Source organism: Nuphar pumila, chromosome 3 (assembly GCF_984573655.1).
Source record: "Nuphar pumila chromosome 3, dmNupPumi1.hap1.1, whole genome shotgun sequence".
NCBI classification, from domain to species: Eukaryota; Viridiplantae; Streptophyta; class Magnoliopsida; order Nymphaeales; family Nymphaeaceae; genus Nuphar; species Nuphar pumila.
The window spans coordinates 26695195-26717784 of NC_143251.1; the positions used below are offsets into that span (position 1 = coordinate 26695195).

General features: G+C 34.7%; 1 protein-coding gene across 5 annotated transcripts in view; it reads right to left on the bottom strand.

Annotated features, from left to right (window-relative positions):
- The window catches only part of LOC149842380 (mechanosensitive ion channel protein 1, mitochondrial-like), an 82711-nt gene that overhangs the window by 53201 nt on the left and 6920 nt on the right, over positions 1–22590 (bottom strand). For 4 of the 5 annotated variants that reach the window (XR_016430770.1, XR_016430771.1, XM_089999111.1 and 1 more), the window contains exons 3-5: positions 15412–15512; positions 5750–5857; positions 5305–5526 (exon numbers count right to left, since the gene is read on the bottom strand). Coding sequence is in view for 2 of the 5 variants with exons in the window: in XM_089999111.1 (XP_089855237.1) it covers positions 5305–5526; positions 5750–5857; positions 15412–15512 (431 nt within the window). In the remaining 3 variants the exon portion in view is untranslated. The remainder of the gene's footprint in view (positions 1–5304; positions 5527–5749; positions 5858–15411; positions 15513–22590) is intronic. The other variant, XR_016430772.1, reaches the window with a different exon arrangement.

A 22590-nucleotide genomic window follows, 5' to 3' on the forward strand; every position in this document is an offset into this window, starting at 1 on the left:
TCTATTTTTCCACCAATAGAAGACATTATTGCCGAAATCACACAAGAGGAAACTAGGCTTGGCATCAGTAAAAACATTGATGAAGGGATTGTCGTATCCAAACCCGACAACAATGTCAAAACCTATAAACCACCCCATTTTGAAAAACAAGGAAACTATAATGAAGGAAGAAAGATGATTGTATGTCATCATTGTCATGAGCCGGGTCACATTAAACCCGCTTGCTCAAAGCTAAATGAAACATTCAAGCCTAAGGTGGCTTCTCTTGAAGAATATACCACCAACAAAAAAGATGAAGGCAAAAGTGGAGACCTCAAAGAAACACTGGTCAAATATCTATAACTCTACAACAAATTCTCAAAGCCACTTCCTCCACATCGGGTGCGGTCATTGCGTTTACATCATCACCCGGTACGTATTCTTGGATCCTAGACTCCGAAGCATCCTTTCATATGACCCTTCATGAAAATGCTTTAACCGATGTATGCACCAATTCAAAAGGTCCATGTGTTTCTACGGCCGATGGGACTTTTTTAAAAATCACAAGTATTGGAACACTTAACTCTCAAAATTCTCAAAATCTCTTTGTTCCTAAAATGAGAGTTGTTCCAAAGCTTAATTTAAATCTTTTTTCGGTTTCCCAAATTGTCGACCATGGATGTAAAATATCTTTCTTATCTAATGGTTGCTTTGTGCAGGATCTCTAGTCCGGGAAACAGATTGGGCAAGGCAATAGGAAGGGGAACCTCTACTATATGGATCATCTAAACCTTCCTACAAACTCTTTTTGTACTTATGTCCAAGATAAAAGCATTGAAACTTGGCACAAAAGACTTGGACATCCAAGTTATTCAAAAATGTATCTTTTTCCATTTGAAAACAAATTTTGTACGGAAAAAGACATTAATTGCAAAGATAGCATTTTTGGAAAAATGAAGTGTATTCAATTTCCAGTTAGAACTTTTCTTTCCATAAGATCTTTTGAATTGATGCACTCAGATGTTTGGGGTCCATCTCCGATCATGTCTAAAGGTGGTTACTCATGTTATGGCACTTTTATTGATGATTTTACTCGTTATGTATGGATTTATTTTCTCAATCATAAATCGAAAGTATTTTCCTTCTTTAAAGAATTTCATATGAAAATACAAAATCAATTTCAAAGTAATATATTCATTCTTATATCTGATTCCGGTGGAGAATAATTGTCCAACGAATTTCAAAATTATTTAAAACAAAATGGAATTTGCCATCAAAAATCAAACCCGATAACTCCACAACAAAATGGACTAGCGGAAAGAAAACATAGACATATTATAGAAACTGCTAGAACATTGCTTATTTCTAAATATATTCCAAAAAAAAATTTGGGTCGAAGCCGTCTCAACTTCAACATACTTAATCAATCTAATGCCTTCTTCTAAATTAAAGAATGTTTCTTCTTATGAAAAACTTTTTAAATTTTCCCCTGACTTCAATCACCTTTGCATCTTTGGTTGTAAATGCTTTGTTCTCTCACATAAGAGAGATAAGTTATCTCCAAAGGCAATTGAATGTGTTTTTCTAGGTTATGGGGAAAATAAAAAACGCTATAGGTGTTTTGATTTCAAAAATAACAAACTATATGTTTCAAAAGACGTGACTTTTTTGGAAGATGAAAATGGATTTGAAAAAACTAGATAAACAAAATGAAATTGACTACATGTTTTTACATGATCTTATAGATGATATACGTGATGATTCCATGAATCATCTTGAAAGCATAGATAATACTTGTGATGTATCCAATATTGAAATATCATCACATAATGTTGATACTAATAATGAAAATATTCATGTTTATACTCGAAGGGAACAAGAAAGGCCTATTAGTGCCTTGGAGAAATTTTCTCAACTTACCGAATCCTTAGAAGAAACCTTTGTTAGGCGATCTTCTAGAGAATCAATTTCACCCAATAGGTTTGTGTCATATGAGTCTCTTGCACCAAATTATCGGGCATGCCTAATAACCTTACACTCATATTATGAACCCACTCATTATAATCAAGCAAAAACTCTACCTCATTGGATTGAAGCAATGATAGAATTAGATACTCTAAAAAAGGCTAATACTTAGAAAATAGTCAAGCTCCCTCCTCATAAAAAAACCTATTGAATGTCGATGGGTCTTTAAGGTTAAAACCAAAAGCGATGGATTCTTAGAAAGATATAAAGTTAGATTAGTGGCTAAAGGATATTCGCAAGAATATGGAATTGACTACAAGGAAACATTTGCCCCTTTAGCTAGAACGACAAGTGTTAGAACCTTAATAGTTGTCACATCAACTAAAAAATGGCCTATATATCAACTCGGTGTGAAAAATGCATTCCTAAATGGAAATCTAAATGAAGAAGTATATATGGATCCACCATCCGGAGTTAATATTGGAAAAGGTCAAACTCTTAAACTTTTAAAAGCCTTATATGGTCTTAAACAAGTTCCCAAGGCTTGGTATGATCGATTTAGTGATATCATGATTAAATTAGGATTTAGTTCATGTTATATTGACATTGCTGCTATGTTTGTTAAAAGTGCAGGTACTAGTATGTTATCTTATTTCTTTATGTTGATGACATGATTATCACAGGAAATGATCAAATTAGTATTATTAATGTTAAAAATATGTTAAAAGACAATTTCGACATGTCTGATTTAGGTTCTCTTAGATATTTTCTAGGCATTGAAGTTGCATATTCTCTCAGAGGATATATACTGTCACAGATGAAGCTTGTTGCAGATATATATACTAAATCTGGAATTTCAAATAATAAAAAGGTGGAGACTCCAGAAGTAATTAATGCAAAATTAAGATTGGAAGATGGGGTTCTTCTAGAAGATCTCACGCCCTACAGACAACTCATTGGATCTCTCACATATCTGACTATCACCAGACTAGACATCGCTCATGTTGTTCACTCTACTAGCCAATTTCAGCATGCTCCTACAACTGTGCATACGAGTGTTGTGCTCTGAGTGGTTCGATACATCAAAAACACTATAACTAAAAGATTATTTTTATCCTCATCTTCGTCTTTGGAGTTACTTTCTTATACTGATGCAGATTGAGGAGGTAACCCTAATGATAGAATCTCAACTATTGGCTTCTGTGTCTTTTTAGGAGATTCCTTAATTGCTTGAAGATGCAAGAAGCAATAGAAAGTCTCACTATCCTCTACTGAAGCTGAATATCGGGCTATGGCAAGTTCTACAATGGAACTTGTTTGGCTTCGAAGCCTTCTCAAAGATATGGGGGTTGACATTATAGGTGCTTCAAAGCTATGTTGTGACAACAAAAGTGCCATCTACATTGTCAGTAATCACACCTTCCATGAGCGCACCAAACATATAGAAATGGACTACCACTATGTTCGTGATGAATACCTACATGGAACAGTTATTCTACCATATGTCACATCAGAATATCAGTTAGCAGATTTTTTCACTAAAGCTCTTTCTGCTCCCTGCTTCATGTTTCTTCTTAACAAACTTTCGGTTATCTCCCAGTAAAGTTTGAGGGGGGGTGTTAGAATATATGTAACTATACACACACACATATATATATAGATATACATATGTATAATACTCGATAGGGGTATTATCGATTTTCACAATTGTTTTAGTAAACAACTATTTCTTTTCTTTTTACTTTTTATTTTATTTTATTTTTTTTATTTTTATTTTTTTTTGTCTCAAAACCCAACCCAAAAGGGACCCCACATAGACACGTTGGGGGCTCCCAACAACCCTATGAGAGCCCCCTTTTGGCTCTCCTTTTGAGACCCCTTTTGGGTATATAAATAGGGATGAACCCCTTTGTATTCTTCAAGCTTGAGAGCTCTCTTTTAATAAAGAGTCTTTTATATTTTTAGTTTGTGCCTTTCTCAAGGCTTGTTTATGTTGTCCCATAGTGGACTTGCTATTATCTCTCGTGTATGGGTCTATTGTTGGACATTGTGAATGCTTTTTAGTATTCTTTATTTTTCCGCATACTTCATTACACATTTGTCATGAGTTTCTTTATGAACATATATATGTCCATATTTTTAACATTGGCAGAAAAGACTATTGTGGAACAAAATTTTGCTAGCAAACCTTGTGCTAGGCTTAGGAAACTATAGCACGTTCTTGTGCTGGTGAGTTTAGTCGCACATTAATTAGAATGTTTTTTAGACCAATATCCTTATATTATATACAGGTCTTTTGGGTTGGTATTTCATTTCTCAATGAGAGCAGCAGGTGACATGAAACGCCTCATTTCTTGTGTGGCTTCCGAGTCGTCAATGGTTTAATTAACAAATGATTCCATTTCCATAGCATGGTACTGTAGCCATGTGTATTGTTCCACTTGGTGGTTAATTATATGGGTTGACATGTATTCTTCTTTTTTCTTTCTTTTATATAAATTTATAGTAGCTTCTTGTTTGCATCTTTACCTGCCTTAGGTCATGGATCTTATCGGTATTCCCTAAGAGAAAGTAGTAGCACCATATTTCTTGAATGTATCTTCAGTTTCTCAAGAAAAAAGTTCTAATAGAAAAAGAGAAGAAACAAAATATTGACACGAATGTAAATTTTACACAAGGAACATCTCAAAGAAACAAGTAATAACATCATGATATTGTTGTGTGGCTTCTTTCCTTTATATAAAGCAGTTAAATAGTTTCCTAAAACCCTTTAACCTAAGATTAGAAGAGTGAACAATTTACCTTTCTCAGATTGCCCCAACCCCAAGATCATTAAAAGAAAAAGAACATTGATAGAGGGAATATGGAGATAAGGTTAATTGTTTATTTTTTGTAGCATTGTTTTTTGGGGGGACCATCCCTTCTAGGTACCAATTAGAATGTCATGAAATGACATTTCAATAAGCAAAACATGCATGAAACATATGACTCCTTTACAATGTCGTGACATAAAATACAAAAGATACTCTATGTATATAAGAAGATGGTGTACTAGCATAAACTAATATAAGAACATAAAAATCAAGTGAGAACACAAATAGAAACAAATGACTATATCAAGTTATTCATTTGATAAAAGTTTTTTCATAGCAGAATGTAAATATAAATTTGGCACAACCTTCACATCAACTTTTGCCTAGATTAGTGCTGTTAAATACATCACTAGAATAAATAATTTTGTGGGAAAGACAAAAGTAAAAGAATTTTCAGTAATTAAAGCTCTTAATTATTAATCTTTCAAAAGCTTAAAAGTAAATAATATGATTTGTACATTAAAAGTACATGGAGAAGGAAGTGTACCACATCCTTAACATTGCATCGAATAGTGAGTTCTGCATATGAACTTTCAATTTGTGAAAGGAAACAGTATGGAGCCTCCCCGTCCATGTAAATTTTAGGAAGGGACTTCAGCATCATCCTTATATCTTCTGAAATATCAGAAATCTTTTCTATGTCACAAGTTCGAACAGGTATTTTGATGAATATAGCACGTAAGTGAGCACGAGATTTATTAACAATCACCTGAAATTTAAAAAAAAAATCATATAATAAGGTTAGTTATTTCTTCTAAATGCTGAAAGGGAAACAAAAATCAGTCCACTGTAATTACTTATATGTGAAATCATACAACAATCATAAAAAAAAGGATTATAGCATGATATTTTCTTCATATTTTGCATGCATCTACATAATAGAAATAATTAAAATCTAAATGAAAATTTTAGATAAAAAATAAAATACATACCTGACTAGAAAATAAAGAATTTGGTACCAACACCAAAAATTTCTCAGGATTCAACACGGAAGTCGTTGTTAAGCCTATTTCTAACACTTGACCTTCGATGGAACCAGCCTGTACAAGAAAAAAAATAAAAGAAAACCCCACACTGTTTTTCAAGCATCATATACAAAATATGAATGAGTAATACATGAAAATAAAAAATATTCAAATTCAATTCCAAAGAGTTGGATCAAGTGAAGCATAACACAAATATCATGATGATATATCTCAGTTCTGTATTATATATGAGTTACATCCATATTTATTATGGTCTTTTTGACACTAAGCTCAAACATGCTCCATGTCTTCTCAATCTTAATTACAGGTACATATGAGATTATTCATTTGCATGGTTAAAGAACAAACTTATGTTTCCAGTTTGAAACTTTTGACCCTTCCAGGATACAAAGGATTGGGTATCACAACTGTAAAGAACAAGTAGCCTTCAATCAAGAACCAAAGTGTCCAGCAATATCAAGTGAACACACAAGTGTTCTCTAAGGAACAAACTCACAAAACCCACAAAGGGGCACACACAAGAAGGCTCACAATATAAAAAATAAGATTTTATTAAACATCACAAGTATGCAAAATCCATACCTTACAAAGAGGGAAAGACCAGAGTGACCGGAAGCGCCTAGCCTAGTGGGCAGTGTTGTGAAAAGCATTGAGGCGTAGCGAGGCGCTCCACCAAAAACCGAGGCGAGGCGTAAGCCTCAATTTTTTTTTAAAAAAAAACTTTAAAAAAATTATAAAAAATATGTAAAAATACAAATAAATAAAGAAATGCTTTATTGATGAAATAACAACCAATAAGAAATAGAAAATCTCAAATAAGTACTAAAAATATGAGATTACCATATAAAAGTAACTAAAACTGATTATATAACTGGAAAATATATGACATTAACCAAAAAAAAGTTAAAATATACTAAGAAACTGATTACATAACTGAAATAACTGGAAAATATATGAGATTAACCTACAAAAGTTAAAATATATGAGATTATTCTAAAAAATATGAGATTAACATATAAAAGTAACTAAAAAATGATTACATAACTGGAAAATATATGAGATTAGCCAACAAAAGATAAAATATACTAAGAAACCAATTACATAACTGGAAAATATATGAGATTAACCAATAAAAGTTAAAATATATGAGATTATTCTAAAAAATATGATATTAACATATAAAAGTAACTAAAAAACTGATTGCATAACTGGAAAATATATGAGATTAACCAACAAAAGTTAAAATATACTAAGAAACTCTGAAATAACTGGAAAATCAATGAGATTAACCTACAAAAGTTAAAATATATGAGATTATTCTAAAAAATGTGAGATTAACATATAAAAGTAACTAAAAACTGATTACATAACTGGAAAATATATAAGATTAACTAATAAAAGTTAAAATATACTAAGAAACTGTTTACATAACTGAAATAACTAAAAAGTATATGAGATTAACCTACAAAAGTTAAAATATATGAGATTATTCTAAAAAATATGAGATTAACATATAAAAGTAACTAAAAAACTGATCACATAACTGGAAAATATATGAGATTAACCAACAAAAGCTAAAATATACTAAGAAACTGATTACATAACTAAAATAACTGGAAAACATATGAGATTAACCTACAAAAGTTAAAATATATGAGATTATTCTAAAAAATGTGAGATTAACATATAAAAGTAACTAAAAACTGATTACATAACTGGAAAATATATGAGATTAACTAACAAAAGTTAAAATATACTAAGAAACTGGTTATATAACTGAAATAACTGAAAAATATATGAGATTAACCTACAAAAGTTAAATATATGAGATTATTCTAAAAAATATGAGATTAACATATAAAAGTAACTAAAAAACTGATTACATAACTGGAAAATATATGAGATTAACCAACAAAAGTTAAAATATATTAAGAAACTAATTACATGACTAAAATAACTGAAAAATATACGAGATTAACCAACATAAGTTAAAATATAGTAATATACTAAGAAACTTATTACATAACTGAAATAACTGGAAAATATATGAGATTAACCTACAAAAATCTTGTTGATTATGTCTCAGAAATCTTTTTGTAAAAAAAAATGTGCCTCAAGCTTGCGCCTTGAGGCACAGAGGGCTGCGCCTCAAGGCGAGGCGCGCATTTTTTATAACACTGCTAGTAGGGAAGCGTGTTTCGAAAGCGCCAATTTTTTTGGGAAGCTTGCTTCCCATTTATGGGAAGCGCGCTTCCCCCTTGCTTCTCCCCTTTTTTCATTTTTTGTATTTGTATTTTTTTTTCTCTTTTTTCACTTCCTCCTCGCTTCCTAAGTCGCTTCCGGTTCGCTCCCTAGGTCTCTTCCGGTTCGCTCCCTAGGTCTCTTCCGGTTCGCTTCCGAGACAATTCTCGATTCTCTTTTAAGTCGTCCCACGCTTCCCGCTTTCCAAAAATTTTGAAAGTGCCTTGCTTCCCGCTTTCGCTTCTCGTATCGTTTCCCGCTTCCTCGACTGGCAATCATGAGGAAGACCCCTATATATACACATGAGAGGAGAGAGGGTAAGGAAAGCCAAAAGAAAAGAGAGAGAGAGACCACTCCCAACGGCTATATTTATAGTTGTTGGGAGAGTCCAACAGCTAGAAATCTAGTCGTGGGGGCTTAGTCAACTTAGGTTGACTAAGTCCAAATCAGTCCAAAAAAATTAAATAAATAAAAAGAAAGAAATAAAGAATATAATAAATATATATATAAGTATACATATGTATATGTGTATTATAGTATATACATAAATATATATATAGGTACAATTTAACACTCTCCCTCAAACTTAGTTTTAAGAGCCTTTTTAATATTTTGAATCCTTGTTTGTCACCTCCAGTGATTATCATATCAATATAGAGGATAAAAAATGACAGTACCTGCATCAGAATCCTTAACAAGCAAAGCAGTGTCAGTCAAGCAGGATCTAAAGCTAATATCAAGCATAACTTTGCTAAATTTATCATACTAAGCTTTGGGTGCTTGTTTTAACCCAGATAATGCCTTTTGTAGGCGAAGAGCCTTTCCCTAAGGAATGCCCATATCAGGGGGTGCCTCCATGTAAACTTCTTCTATAAGATTTTCATTTAAAAAAGCATTTTTAACATCCATTTGATGTATGAATCAATTTTTAATTGAAGCAACTGCAATAAGAGTTCTAATTGTGGTCATGCGAGCAACAGGTGCAAAGGTTTCTTTATAATCTATGTCATATTTTTGCAAATATCCTTTTGCAACTAGCCTAGCTTTATATCGTTGAAGGGTCCCATCACTCTTAGTTTTTCTTTTCCTATGGAGGATTTTGAATAGACTAAGTTTGAGCTTTTTTTAAAGCTTCTAGCTCTACCCTCATAGCTTTAACCCATTCAGAGTGTTCTTTAGCCTCGGCATAAGATGAGGGCTCTATATATGAATGAATTAGGGTTATGCGTGCTTAGTATTTTGAGAAAAAGGAGTCATAGGATACAAATTTTGATGGGAGTTTTAAAATTCTATATGATTTCCTAAATTGCAGTTCAGCTTCACTAAAGCTAGAAAATTTTTCAAGTGCACGTGGAGGATTTTGATTTTCCCATCTAGAATATTGAATACAAGTTTGATCATCATGAGGCAATTCATCAAGAGATTCAATAACATTTTCAAAATCATAATCACAATCATTAATATAATCGATTTGATCCTTATCAAAGAAATTTTTTTCCAAAAAAGTTATATTTCTTGAGATATACAATTTTTCATTCTTAGAATCATAGCACCTATATCTCTTTGAGTTATCGGCATAAGCAAAGAAGGCACAATGAATAGCACTAAGAGAAAATTTATCATTCTTATTGGTTAAAATAAAACATTTGCAATCAAAAGTTTGTAATCTAGAACAATTAGGAGTGAGTTTAAAGAGTTTTTCAACAGGTAAAATATTGTGTAAAGAAGAAAACAACATTCTGTTTATAAGATAAAAAGCAGTCAAGACAGCTTTTGCCCAAAAAAACCATAGGCACAAGGCTACCAATAAACAAAATTCTTGAAATTTCAACAATGTGCCTATGTTTTATCTCAACTAAGTTGTTTCGTTGTGGTGTGTATGGGTAAGATCTTTGATGTGTGATGCCATGTAAGTTGAGATAATTTTTAAATTCATTTGACAAAAATCTTTTCTATGAACCAGTACGAAATAAAAAAATATCATTTTCAAACCTATTTTTAACCAACTTATAAAAATTTTGAAAGTGGAAAAACAATTCAGATTTATGCTTAAGTAAATCCAAGTATATCTAATAAAATCATCCACAAAAATAACATAATATGCATATTCACCTTTAGACAAAATTGGGGCTAGACCCCAAATATCTGAATGAACCAACTCAAGAGGTCTAGATGAAATAAAAGTTCTATCATTGAATGGTAATCTTTTCATTTTTTCCAAGAACACAGTCTTCGCAAGTAAAATCATTAATATTACAAAAAAGGTCTAGATGAAATAAAAGTTCTATCATTAAATGGTAATATTTTCCTTTTTTTCAAGAACACAATCTTCACAAGTAAAATCATTAATATTATAAAAAAAATCAAACTTAGAAAATATTGGATTTTAGATACATTTAGATGTCCTAATCTTCTATGCCATAAATTTAAATCTATTTTTTAGACATTACAACAAAAAACATTTTTTAGTAACTCCAAAAAAATCATATAGTAGAGACCTCCCTCTCTATGGCCTTGCTCAATCAGCTTTCCTAACTGGTGATTCTGCACCAAACATTCATTTGAAGAGAATGAGATATTACAACCATAATCGGATATTTGTGAGACGGATAAAATGTTTACATTTAATTTAGGAATGTATCTAATTTTTGGAATAGGAAATCTTTTGGAGTTTAAAAGATCTTTTTCAAAACTTCACATTCCTTTGATTTCAAAAGATATACCATTGGCCGTAAAAACTTTTGACAAACTTGAGTTGTTATAACATTCAGATAAAATATCATAGTTTGAGGTCATGTGAAAATGTGCACCAGAATTAAGAAGCAAAGGAATTTTACTAGGGTCAGACTAAGATGAAATTGTGGCTCCAGTTGAGGAAGATATCCTCTAAGAAGAGTTTGAAGGGCTTCAACTAATTGAGACAAAGATTTGGCTATTTCCATTGATGAGTGTTGAGAGTTTAGCTTTCTCCTTGTTCTCTTGAGGTGTTTCAACCGTAGCGGCCTTTTTTCCATGTTGTTTTTGTCCTCCCTTCTTCTTAGCTTAGGGTACAAAGGTTTAATATGCCTCAGTTCATGACACTAATGACAAATGACTTCTATTGTCATATTCATTTCCTTGTCTCCCAAAATAAGGTGGTCCATAAGTACGAAAATAGACTCCCATCCTTGAGACAGCCAAAATGAAATTGTCTTCATTCTTAGAGATATGTTTCTTAAGATGATTTTCTTCTATCTATATTTAATTCATCAATGGTATCTATAATAAAGACAACTTTTCCCCTATGAAAGGGAGAGCTGATTTGGTTGATTCAAATTCGGGTCTCAAGCTATTGATGAATTGATAAAAATGTTTTGCATCAATTTGTTTTCAGTGAAGCTCAATATCTTCGGCACAATGCCACTTAAGCTTGGCATGCCCCATTCTTCACTTTTCCACTTTTTCTTATAATTAGCTATGGCTTTAGTTCTCCCTTCATCGGAAAGAGGTACTTTCTCATTTTTTACCTTAGTGAGGGTTGTTTTTTGTTCTGAATCGGATCCATCCACTAATCCCCCACAATGTTTTCCCCATATGTGATGTTTTATAATAGAATCCCACTGAACATAGTATCTTTAAGCTTACTGGGCATTACGGTGACATTATCTTTGTCATCCGTTTTTATAAGGGATAAGAAGGATAGAAATAAGAAGAAGAGCGAGAGATAGAAAGTAGACAAGAAAAGGAACACAAGCACTCTACCACAAATTTGGACAAGATACACCACCAAGAAGCACCAAAGAAGGATCACACAAACACTTGAGAGAAGACTTTCAAATGCATGATCACGTATACTTGGATTTGAATCACCAACAAGCTTTGTCACCAAGCGTTTATATCATGTAAAGAACCAATTAGACTTCAATCACAAACCAAAATGTCTACCAATATTAAGTGACCATCACACAAGTGTTTTCTAAGGAACACACTCACAAAACCCACAAAGGGGCACAAATAAGAACGCTCACAATATAAAGAATAAGATTTTATTAAACATCACAAGTATGCAAAATGCATACCTTACAAAGAGGGGAACACCCCTATATATACACAAGAGAGGAGAGGAGAGAGGGTAAGGAAAGCTAAAAGAAAGAGAGAGAGAGACCACTCCCAATGGCTAGATTTTATTAAACATCTCAAGTATGCAAAATGCATATGGTACAAAGAGGGGAACACCCCTATATATACATAGGAGAGGAGAGATGGTAAGAAAAGCTAAAAGAAAGAGAGAGAGAGAGAGAGACCACTCCCAATGGCTAGATTTCTAGCTGTTGGGAGAGTCCAACGGCTAGAAATCTAGCCTTGAGGGCTTAGTCAACTTAGGTTGACTATGTCCAAAATAGTCCAAAAACTTAAAATAAAAGAATATAATAGATATATATACGTATGTACACATATATACATGTATGTACATACATATTATAGTATATACATAAATATATATATACATATAAAATTTAACAACAACTAGTTACTTGCCATCCTTTTCATCGACTTCCTCTAATAACACATTCTAGTTGGAAAGGAACATTCCCATCAGGATGTCCCATTAATCCAGGCTCTACACGAAAGGGTACAATGTTTTTTCCAATTTAAGTACATTTTTGGAGTTCAAATTTTCAGCTCCTAATTGGGAAGAAACGAGAAGGTTATGGCAGCCATGATGTGAAATTTCAAACAAAAACTAATGGGAAAGATATTAGGGAAATATGAAAGGGAATAAGAGCATTAATGAAATGAAGAAAATGGCTTTTGCACACACCTTAACAACCATAGGCTGATGTTGATGTCAGCCATATGGTAGGATGATGTCAACACGGTTTAGAGATTTAGGGCAGAAGTTTGGTGATAAAAAGGTTTGATCTGATTTGGTTCAGTTGTGAAGTAGATTGGAATAACAAGAGAGTGCAAAGGAGGAGAAATTAAAAAAAGAAATGAAGATGGTTAAGTTTAAATGGTTTAAAGAAACATTTAGAAAGAGAAGAAAGAAAGTTTTGAAAAAAGGAGACTGCTGAAGGAAGAGAGAAAAAAAGTTGATATGGAGAAAGGGATTAAGAAAGAAGGAATCAATAGGAACCTTAATGTCAGGTTTACAGATAACATAAAGTATTTTTGAACCTTGATTATCAATAAAGGAAGAGGAAAGAGAAAGAAGTGGAAGAGACAACTATGGGTACAAGAAGAGAGCCCAAAGAGAGTTCCCTGGTTGCACAGTCTTATTTATAAATATAGTTTACTTCATGGACTCTATTTCCATGCTCCCAATATGAACATAAAAGAAAATAGATAAAGTTAATGACACAATGTTGGTTGTGCATGAAACCAGTTTGACTATGTCAATGAAGTGCCGTATTGTGCCTGTGAAGTAAGTGTCGTATTGTGCCTGTGAAGTAAGTGTTGTGTTGTGCTGATATGGGATACACATGCTAAGTGAAGTGTCCGTATGACATATAAGTCAATGGTACAGTGAACCACCATTTGAATTCATTTAGAACTGTAATGCATGGTTTTCTTCTCACTCAGGCCCTTCCGTTGTCATAGGCAGATTAAGAAAAGGTGGTTTGTAATCTCCTCATCCTTAAGGTATAAGTGACAACAGTTCCAAAATTGCAGGCCACTCTTCTGAAGGTGCTCTTCAGTGTACAGTCTATACTCCACGGCTAAGCACATGAAGCATGCTACACTAGATTTTCTTCATCCAATGTGCAGGTGCATGTATGTCTTTTATCATTGTACAACTCCTTTCTAGATGGAGCCTCAATCTCCCAGCCATGCCAGAGAAGTTAATTCTCGCTATGATGAAGATCATAGTCAATAATGTGTCACAGTCAAAAATATCTTCCCACAAACAGGCAACAGAATGGGGTGGATCTTGATCTTTGTAGATGCTTATGCACTTTGCTCACAGGGAAGAGAATATGATCATGCCTTCCTAACAAGTCCTGTGACTGAATAATAATACCCCTGTAATATGAATGTTGGTCTGTGAAGGAGGTTTGCTAGATGCCGCTAGTAGTATGCATCATTGTTAATAAGTCAGCGAGCATGATAACACAGATATTTCAATAATACATACGATATCTAATAGGTTCTATCAAGGTAGCTGTATCTACCAAACTGAAAATCAATGTCACATGGATACTTCATTTTGGCTTCTAACCCATATCCCCTTGCATATTAGTCACATGGTAAACTCATAAAAGGCTGTGTTCATGCATGCATGTGACAATACTTTCAATTAAAAGTTACAACAGCAAAGTATCCTAATTGTATGCATCAATATAGGGGCTTGTGTGACAGCCACCTCATTTGAAGTGCTCATCCAAGTCCCTCACACATGCACTACTCTGGCACTATAAAGGATTTCTGAACCTTGATTATCAACAAAGGAAGGAGAGGAGAAAAGATAAAGTGGAAGAAATGACTATGGCTACAAGAGAGCCCGATACACCTTTTTATACAACAGCAACTCAATCTCTTCCCAATACTACATTTGGCTATACAATATTAACTCTACTTTTACACTATCCAATCCCCATTAAGCACAACATAACTTCAGCTACATGTTCCAATAAATAACAATCAAGGGACAAATGAACTAAATATTACAATTCTGCCCATAAAGGCGACACCCTGTAAATTGATTAAAGTGCTCGAACAGGTCATCTCTCCCAATTTCATCATTGGGATCGATGATCTAACTTACAGTAAAGAATAGTTCACTATAATATCATAATGCTGAGAAGCCATTTGGATTTAGAAAAATCCATAGAAGCATGCAAAGTATGCATACTCATTTCATAAGGCAATTCTTTGACTTATGCTGTCAATAAAATGTTAATCTCACTCTACCCTAAAAATAAAATAAAGAAAAATAAAAAAGCACATGCATCATTTGAATTTCATTATTCTAATATTATGACAATACTAGAAGGGTATAAAAAGCCTTAATATAAAAACTAAAAAAGTTATTAGCCTCTTGAAGTTGTAAAGATGAACAAAGTAGAAGCGACCTTGAGAATTGTGCAAAATACTATAGTATACCTACTTTTTGCCACAAGAAATTCCTTGATTCATAATATTAAAACGACAAGATGCATGATGATATGATTGACCTTACCATGCCAAATGGAATAAAATAATAAGAAAATGAGGCCCATCAATGGAATCATTTGATCGTTTAACAAGCATACGTGCATCCAGGTAGCACAAATTAATATCATGAAAAAGAAATGCTAAAAGAAAGAAAACTTTTGTATAGCAAAAGTCTGAATACTATATCAATCATACAAGCATATGGACAGCAGAAGTTTATGTTGCGTACATACTCTAATAGAATCTCCAATTGAAAAGGGCTTTGAGAACTGCATGGACAAACCAGTTAACACATTCCCAAGGATGTCTCTAGCTGCAAAGGCAGTAGCCACTCCTACAAATGATAAAGAGAGGAGTATTTATATTAATCTAAGCAAAGCACAATGATATCATGTTTTACCTTTACCTGCAAATAAATTTCTAGCAACTACCACTGATTAAATGTTCGGTGAATAGCATTTGTGATGATCAGTCCAACAGATCACATGAGGTAATATTTTGTGATGTTCTCTACACATGGACATAGTTTACCGTTTCTTTAGTAACTACATATAAATGCACCAGCTTCTTTACCTTTTTCAACAGTGTGGAAGTGGGAAATCATTTTCATTCCTCTTAATTCTAAGGGAGCAATCTCCATCGCTATACAAGCATGACCTCCATATTACTCATTCCAAAACATATGGTTACTTTCGTGTTATCACGCAGACTGCATAATGCCTTATCAAGGCCTATGTAGAAGCTGAATAAAAAATGTCGGCATTTTGAAATTATTGTGAAACAAAAAGTGTAAAAATTCTCAACAAAAAATTTACTGCTTTAAATGTGATATTTTGAAATATCACCAGAATGTAATTTATCACACTTTTTTGTCATGCTTTTTTTATTTTATATTAAAAAGCATATTTTTCAGTTTACCCAAATTGTTGAACTGTCAGTTTTTGTGGTGAATGGTGACTGGGTAACATTTATAAGAGTAGAGACACCTCTCTGCAATGTTGATATGAAACTAATTGTTTTAACTTTTTTATCACTTTATGAATCATAAACTCGTAATTTTATATTTATATTTCATTGCAATCAATGAAGTAACAACTACGAAAGCACAAAAGCCCATAGCATCCTCATCACAGTGAACTCATGAACTGAAAGACCTCCCCCAATGCATGAACTAATGACCCCTATGCTATGTCACATAGGTGCGGGTGCGGCGATGCGGCACTTTAAAAAAACTTGGGTGCAGGGATGCAGAAGGGTATATATATAAACGTAAATGGGTAGGTGCCTGACACTTTTTGGGTCCACCGCGTGCCTACCGAGCTTGGACAGGGGTTTTAAGGTTGTTTCTCAAAAATCTGACCGGACAGATCTCTTCTGCATGATCGATTTGCTAGAAAATAACACTTGGAACATTTTTTTGAGAAAAAAATTGATTTTTTAAGCATTGAATATTTTTTAAAATTGTAGACAGTTGATTTTTCAATCTTATAAAAACCTAACTCGTGTTGAAATCGGACAATCCAAAAGTCGATTCCCATAAAATCAAGCATGTAGATTGTTAGAATATGAATGTTTAATATGTATTTATATATATTCTTAAATATAAAAGAATATATATAATGCCCACCAGGGGCATTTTGGTCATTTCACTGTGTGTAACTAGTTTAGGAATAGGTTAGGTAAATAGTTTTTATTTTTTTCAATAAATGTAGTTTAGGTTAGTGTAAGGGGCTCTATGGGAATCTGAGTCACAGGGATTCGGCAAACCAGGTGCCGCACCCGCGTCGACGCGGGTGTGCGTACGGGTGCAGCACCAGGTGCGGTCAACCCAACCCTGGGTGTGGTCAACGCACCTAGGGTCATTTTGGTCCAATTTTCGAACTTAAAAAAAAAATTGCCCGATCAAAAGGACTGCGAAGAGAGGATTAGGGCAAATTTTTTTGCCCTAATCCTTCCTTCCTCTCCTCCCGACTTCGCAGCCGAACGCCAACGCCGATCTCTCCGTCGAACCTCGACGCCGCCGACGACCTCTCCTCTCCTCTCCTCTCCTCTCCTCTCCTCTCCTCTCCTGCGCTCCTCTCCTCCCGATGTCTCTCAGGGGAGCCCGACGCCACCTCCTCCTCTCCCTCGTTGCAGACCTCCGACGATTGTCGGCATCAATGCCACCCGCAACCCCGACGACGACCGAATCTCGCAGGTACGCTCCTCCTCTTCCTCCACTTCTCCCTCTATCTTCTCCTTCCTCCCTCTCCCTATGTTCGCCGACAGGAGGCCGGTGGCCCCTGTCGTGCCTTCCTCCCTCTCTGTTTGCGGGAGGGTGTTCGGCAGGTGGCCGGTGGCCCCTGTCGCCCTCCCCTTCTCCTTTGGGGCCTACCTGAGGGTTGGTAGGTGGTCGGCAGCCCCTGTCACCCCTCCCTCCCACCTCTTTATGCTATTGGAGGGTCGGCGGCCCTGTCGTGCCCCTCCCCCTCTCTGTCGCCTGAGTCCTATCTAGCAGGGGCTTCACCCCTGTCACTCGAAGTTTCGGCAGGAAGGGCGAAGCCCTGCCTCCCTCCATCTCCTCAGGCAGGGCCTTGCCTGTATCTTCTGGCAGGGGCAAAGCCCTTGCCATCGACATTCATGGCAGGGGCAAAGCCCCTGCAAACCGCCATTTTCCTGGCAGAGGGTTTTGCCCCAGATGATTGTTTTTCCGGCAGGGGCAGGACCCTTATCGACGGGCTTTCTCTAGCAAGGGCTTTGCCCCTGTCGTCGGTCATTTCTCCGGCAGGGGCCTTGCCCCTGCCGACCATCTTTCATCCGGCCCAGCAATCTTTTTGGTAGGGGGGCTTGTTATTCTCCATCAGGGGCAAAGCCCTGTCGAATGTCGATATTTCCCGACAGGGGCCTTGCCCTGTCGACTGTCGTTCCGACTTTTGGATCACCGAAATCTTACATGTATAGGTCTTTTTCTCATAAAAACATATTTTTCATTAAGAAATCATGATCCAAGAGTTGATTCTCACTAAATCAAGCATGCTAAACACATCTAAAGGTTCGGATCCGAACCATTAAATGTGTTTAGCATGCTTGATTTAGTGAGAATCGACTCTTGGGTCATGATTTCTTAATGAAAAAATAAGACACTTCAAAACTATAAAATTAGCGATATATCTCGCTGTTTTCGCAAGTGCTTAATTAATCCTATAAAATATATTTTTTATAATCCCATGCTTAGGAGTGTTCACTTTTGTATTAATGATTAATGTTTATATGTTTTTTTCGTACCTTTCGGTATTTATTTATACGTACTACTACTATATTTTTTAAATTATTGACTTTGCACTCAATATTATAAATCTTGATTGCGTGCATAATTGATTTTAATATAATTTTTTTTTGTTTTCAGGACAAAAATGATAGATAAAGGGAAAGGACTTGCGTCATCCACATCCCCACATGTGAGTCTTGCTGCTAGTGTTAATGATAGTTGTGGTGGGAGCGACGATATGGGGCCACTATGGGTACATGTAGATAAACTTGCAAAAACTGGAGGAGGTGGTGAAAACAAGAGATTTCGATGCAAGCTCTGTGAAAGAGATTTTGTTGGGGTCTTACACAAGACTAAAGGCTCATTTGTTGAAGATACCAAGCCATGGTATTTCAGGATGCAGAAAAGTTGATGAGGCAATGCGAAGACAATACAAGAAAATACAAGAAGATTATGAGAAAAGAAAGATAATGAGTGATTCTTGTGCAATTAGTGTGTCATTTGAAGCCACCAAGAAGATGCTGAAAAAAAAAAGTCAATGTAGGAGGTAGAGGAACGATATAAGCAGCATTAAATACATATGGAAGGAAGGATATGGATAGAAAAGTAAAGAAATATTTTTATTCTAGTTCACTCCCATTTAATGTGGCTAGAAATCCTTATTGGAAGGATTTAGTAACATCTTTGGCAAATTATAATTTGAGTGGCTATGTGCTTCCAAGCTCAGAAAAACTATGAACCACACTTTTGGTAGAAGAGAGGCAAATATAGAGAGGTTGCTGGAGATTAAAAAATATTCATGGGAGCAGAATGAAGTTTGTATTATTTCTGATGGGTGGACAGATATTCAAAGGCGTTCACTAATCAATTTCATTGTTTCTTCGCTTAGTGGTCCAGTATTCTTGAAAGCAGTTGATGCATCTAGGAAATATAAAAATGCAGTGTAGCACACAGCTTAAATCTGGCCCTAAAGAGCATCTGCAACCCCAAAGAAGAAGAAAATTCACAAGCATATGTTTTATGTTAATGGATTGAAGATTTAGAAAGAAATGTCAAAAGCATTAGGAATTTTGTTGTTAACCACTATCGTGCTAATCCTATATTTAATAGGCATTCTGACCTGAAATTGTTGAAGATCGCTGAAAGACGTTTTGCGTTCATCATTATGATGGTGAAGAGGATTAAAAAATGAAGAATGCTTTGGTTAGCATGATGAATGATGAAAATTGGACATTTTATTGTGTTGATGATGATGTCAAGGCTCAAGAAATTAAGAAATTCATTGTTGATGATGAGTTTTGAGACAAAATGGTATACTTGCTTCAATTTACGCAACCTATTTGGGAAATGTTGAGAGAAGTTGATAAGGATGAGTCTATGCTTCACAGAGTTTATAAAATGTGGGATAATATGATTGAGAAAATACAAGTTGTAGTTTTCAAGCATGAAGAAAAAAATCCTGCATTGGATGATTCAAAATTTTTTAACCATATTCATTCAATTTTAGTCAGAAGATGGGATAAGAGCAACACTCATTTGCATTGCATGGCACATTCTCTTAATCTAAAATATTATGCAAAAAAGTGACAGGCAAGTGGTATTGGTCGTGTCCCTCCAAATTTAGGCACAGAGTTATCAAGACATAGAAATATGTGTATGACAAGACTTTTTCCAGAAGCATATCTTCTAAATCAAGTCACACAAGAGTTTAAAAAAAATTTATCTTCGAGATTATATGGACAGGCATTACTCGCGAGAGAGGAGGATAATATAGATCCTATCACATGATGGTCAATATTTGGATCAGAAACACCTCTTCTCCAATGCCTTGCTAATAGATTGCTATCGTAGCCTGTTAGTTCATTTTGTTGTGAAAGAAATTGGAGCACATATTCTCAAATTCACAACATGAAAAGAAACAAACTCATCAGCAAGCGTGCAGAAGATTTAGTATATGGTCATTCAAATCTTCGACCACTTTCACGAACCAATGATGAATACAGGTACTAATTTGCTCTCTTAGTTATTTGATTATTTCTTAGTTTTTCATTTAAATATACTTGTATTGTATTTAACATTTTCAAATTGGGTTTGTAACGCAGACAAGGAACATCCAAATTTGGGATGTAAACCCAGAAGAGTGTGACTTTGAGATAGCATGATTTCAACATGACAAACATGGATTTATCTTAGCTCAGTCTTCCTTCTTATGATGCATTTAATGACGAAGCAGAAAATTATTAAGATCCATTACTTCATCATCATATACATTGTAGAATATACTTTTGGTATGTAATTTAGTTCTTTTCTGCTTTACTTATTTGATTGATATTTAGGTTGATTTAATTGCGGTATTAACTTTGTGATGGAGAATAAAACTATAGAATTGTTAATTTGATATATTGCATGTATAATGAATGATATTATGACAATGTTAACTATCAAAACTTCAAAATTATATATATATATATATATATATATTATATAATTTTTTACACTTTTTGCCCCACCGCACCCCCCGCACCTAAGGTTTTTTAAAGTGTCGCATCCCCACACCCGCACCTGCACCCGCACCCATGTGACATAGATGGGAATTAACCCATAGAGACATCGGATAGCTCCCAACGACTACAAATATAGCCATTTGGGAGCTCTCAACGTCTCTATGGTAGCTCCCAAGGCTCCCTCTATGTGTATAAATAGGGACATAAGGTCTCTATTTATTTTTAAGCTTCTCACTAAGCTTTTTGACAATAAAAGATATTTTTTACATTTTGTTACAAGCCCTAGTTGGCTTATTGTGTTATCTTTAAAGTGGATTTGTGGTTGTATTGTGTGTTTGTATACCCTTCGTTGGCTTGTATTTGTTTTTCCACTCATTTCATTTCATGGTATTAGAGCGATAGGGCTCTCAATCTTGAGGAAAGTGTTTGTGTTCGTGAAGAAGCATCCAAAAGTATTTGTGAGATCGTAAGTGGTTATACTCTTCTATATCTCTCTCCTCTTTCTCTATCATTCAAATGGGGCATGAACAAAAGATTTATATTTCCTTCAAACTCAATGATACTGACTATTTGATGTGGGCCTCCGTTATGGAAAACAATTTAAAAGAAAAGAAGCTTTGGGGATACGTGATGGGCACGATTCCCGAACCTTAACTCAAGCTCACCAAACTTGAAGGAGATACTCGATCAAAAGCTATTGAAGAACATCAATCAAGAATATAAGATTGGGAGAGTAATCATGCTAAGATCTTTGCATGGCTCATGAATAATGTGGAAATGAAAATTTGTGCTAATATTGCCAAATTTAGAAAGGAAAATGAAGTTTGGTTGTTTATAAAAGGCATGTACACTCAAAAAGATCTTGCAAGAGAAAATTAGAACCAAGCAAGGGGACATGAGTGTTCGTGACTTCTTTAGTGCATTATCCCCTCTTTGGGATGAATTGACACTATTAGAGCCTAAGTGAGTGGCCACCGAAGACGTGGAACTTGGGCAGAAACAAATGGAAAAAGAACACTTTTTCAATTTTTGTATAGATTACGTTCGAAGTTTGAACAAGATTGTTTCTTCTTCATAGAACATCTTCACTTCCCTTAGAAGATGTTGTTGCTGAAGTATACCAAAAGGAAACTCGTCTAGGCATGGCTAAAAGAGGAAATGAAGTGATGGCCATGTCTAGGCCCGGAAACAATGTTAAAGCATATAGGCCTCCACAATTTGGGAGGCAAAATGGCTCATGGAACAACTATGGAGGATAAAAAAGCCTATTTGTCACTTTTGCAATGAGCTGGGTCACATTAGACCTCTTTGTCCAAAGCTTAGAATCCACACCAAAGAAAGAGGAATAAGGCAAAAGTGGAGGAGAGCTAAAGGACACAGTTTGTCAATTAACTATGGCGCTTCAACAAATACTCAAATCTTTATCCTATACATCAAGTGTCGTCATTGCCTCCTCTTCATATCTCGGTGAGTGTTCATGGATTCTTAATTCAGGAGCTTCCTTTCATATGACTCCACATGAGATTTTTTTATCCAACACTTGCACTAACTCAAATTTGTCTTGTGTTTCCACCGCTGATGGAACACCTTTAAAAATTAAAAGTCTTGAAAATTTAGAATCTCAAAAAAAAAATTTGTTCCAAAAATTAAGATTGTTCCTA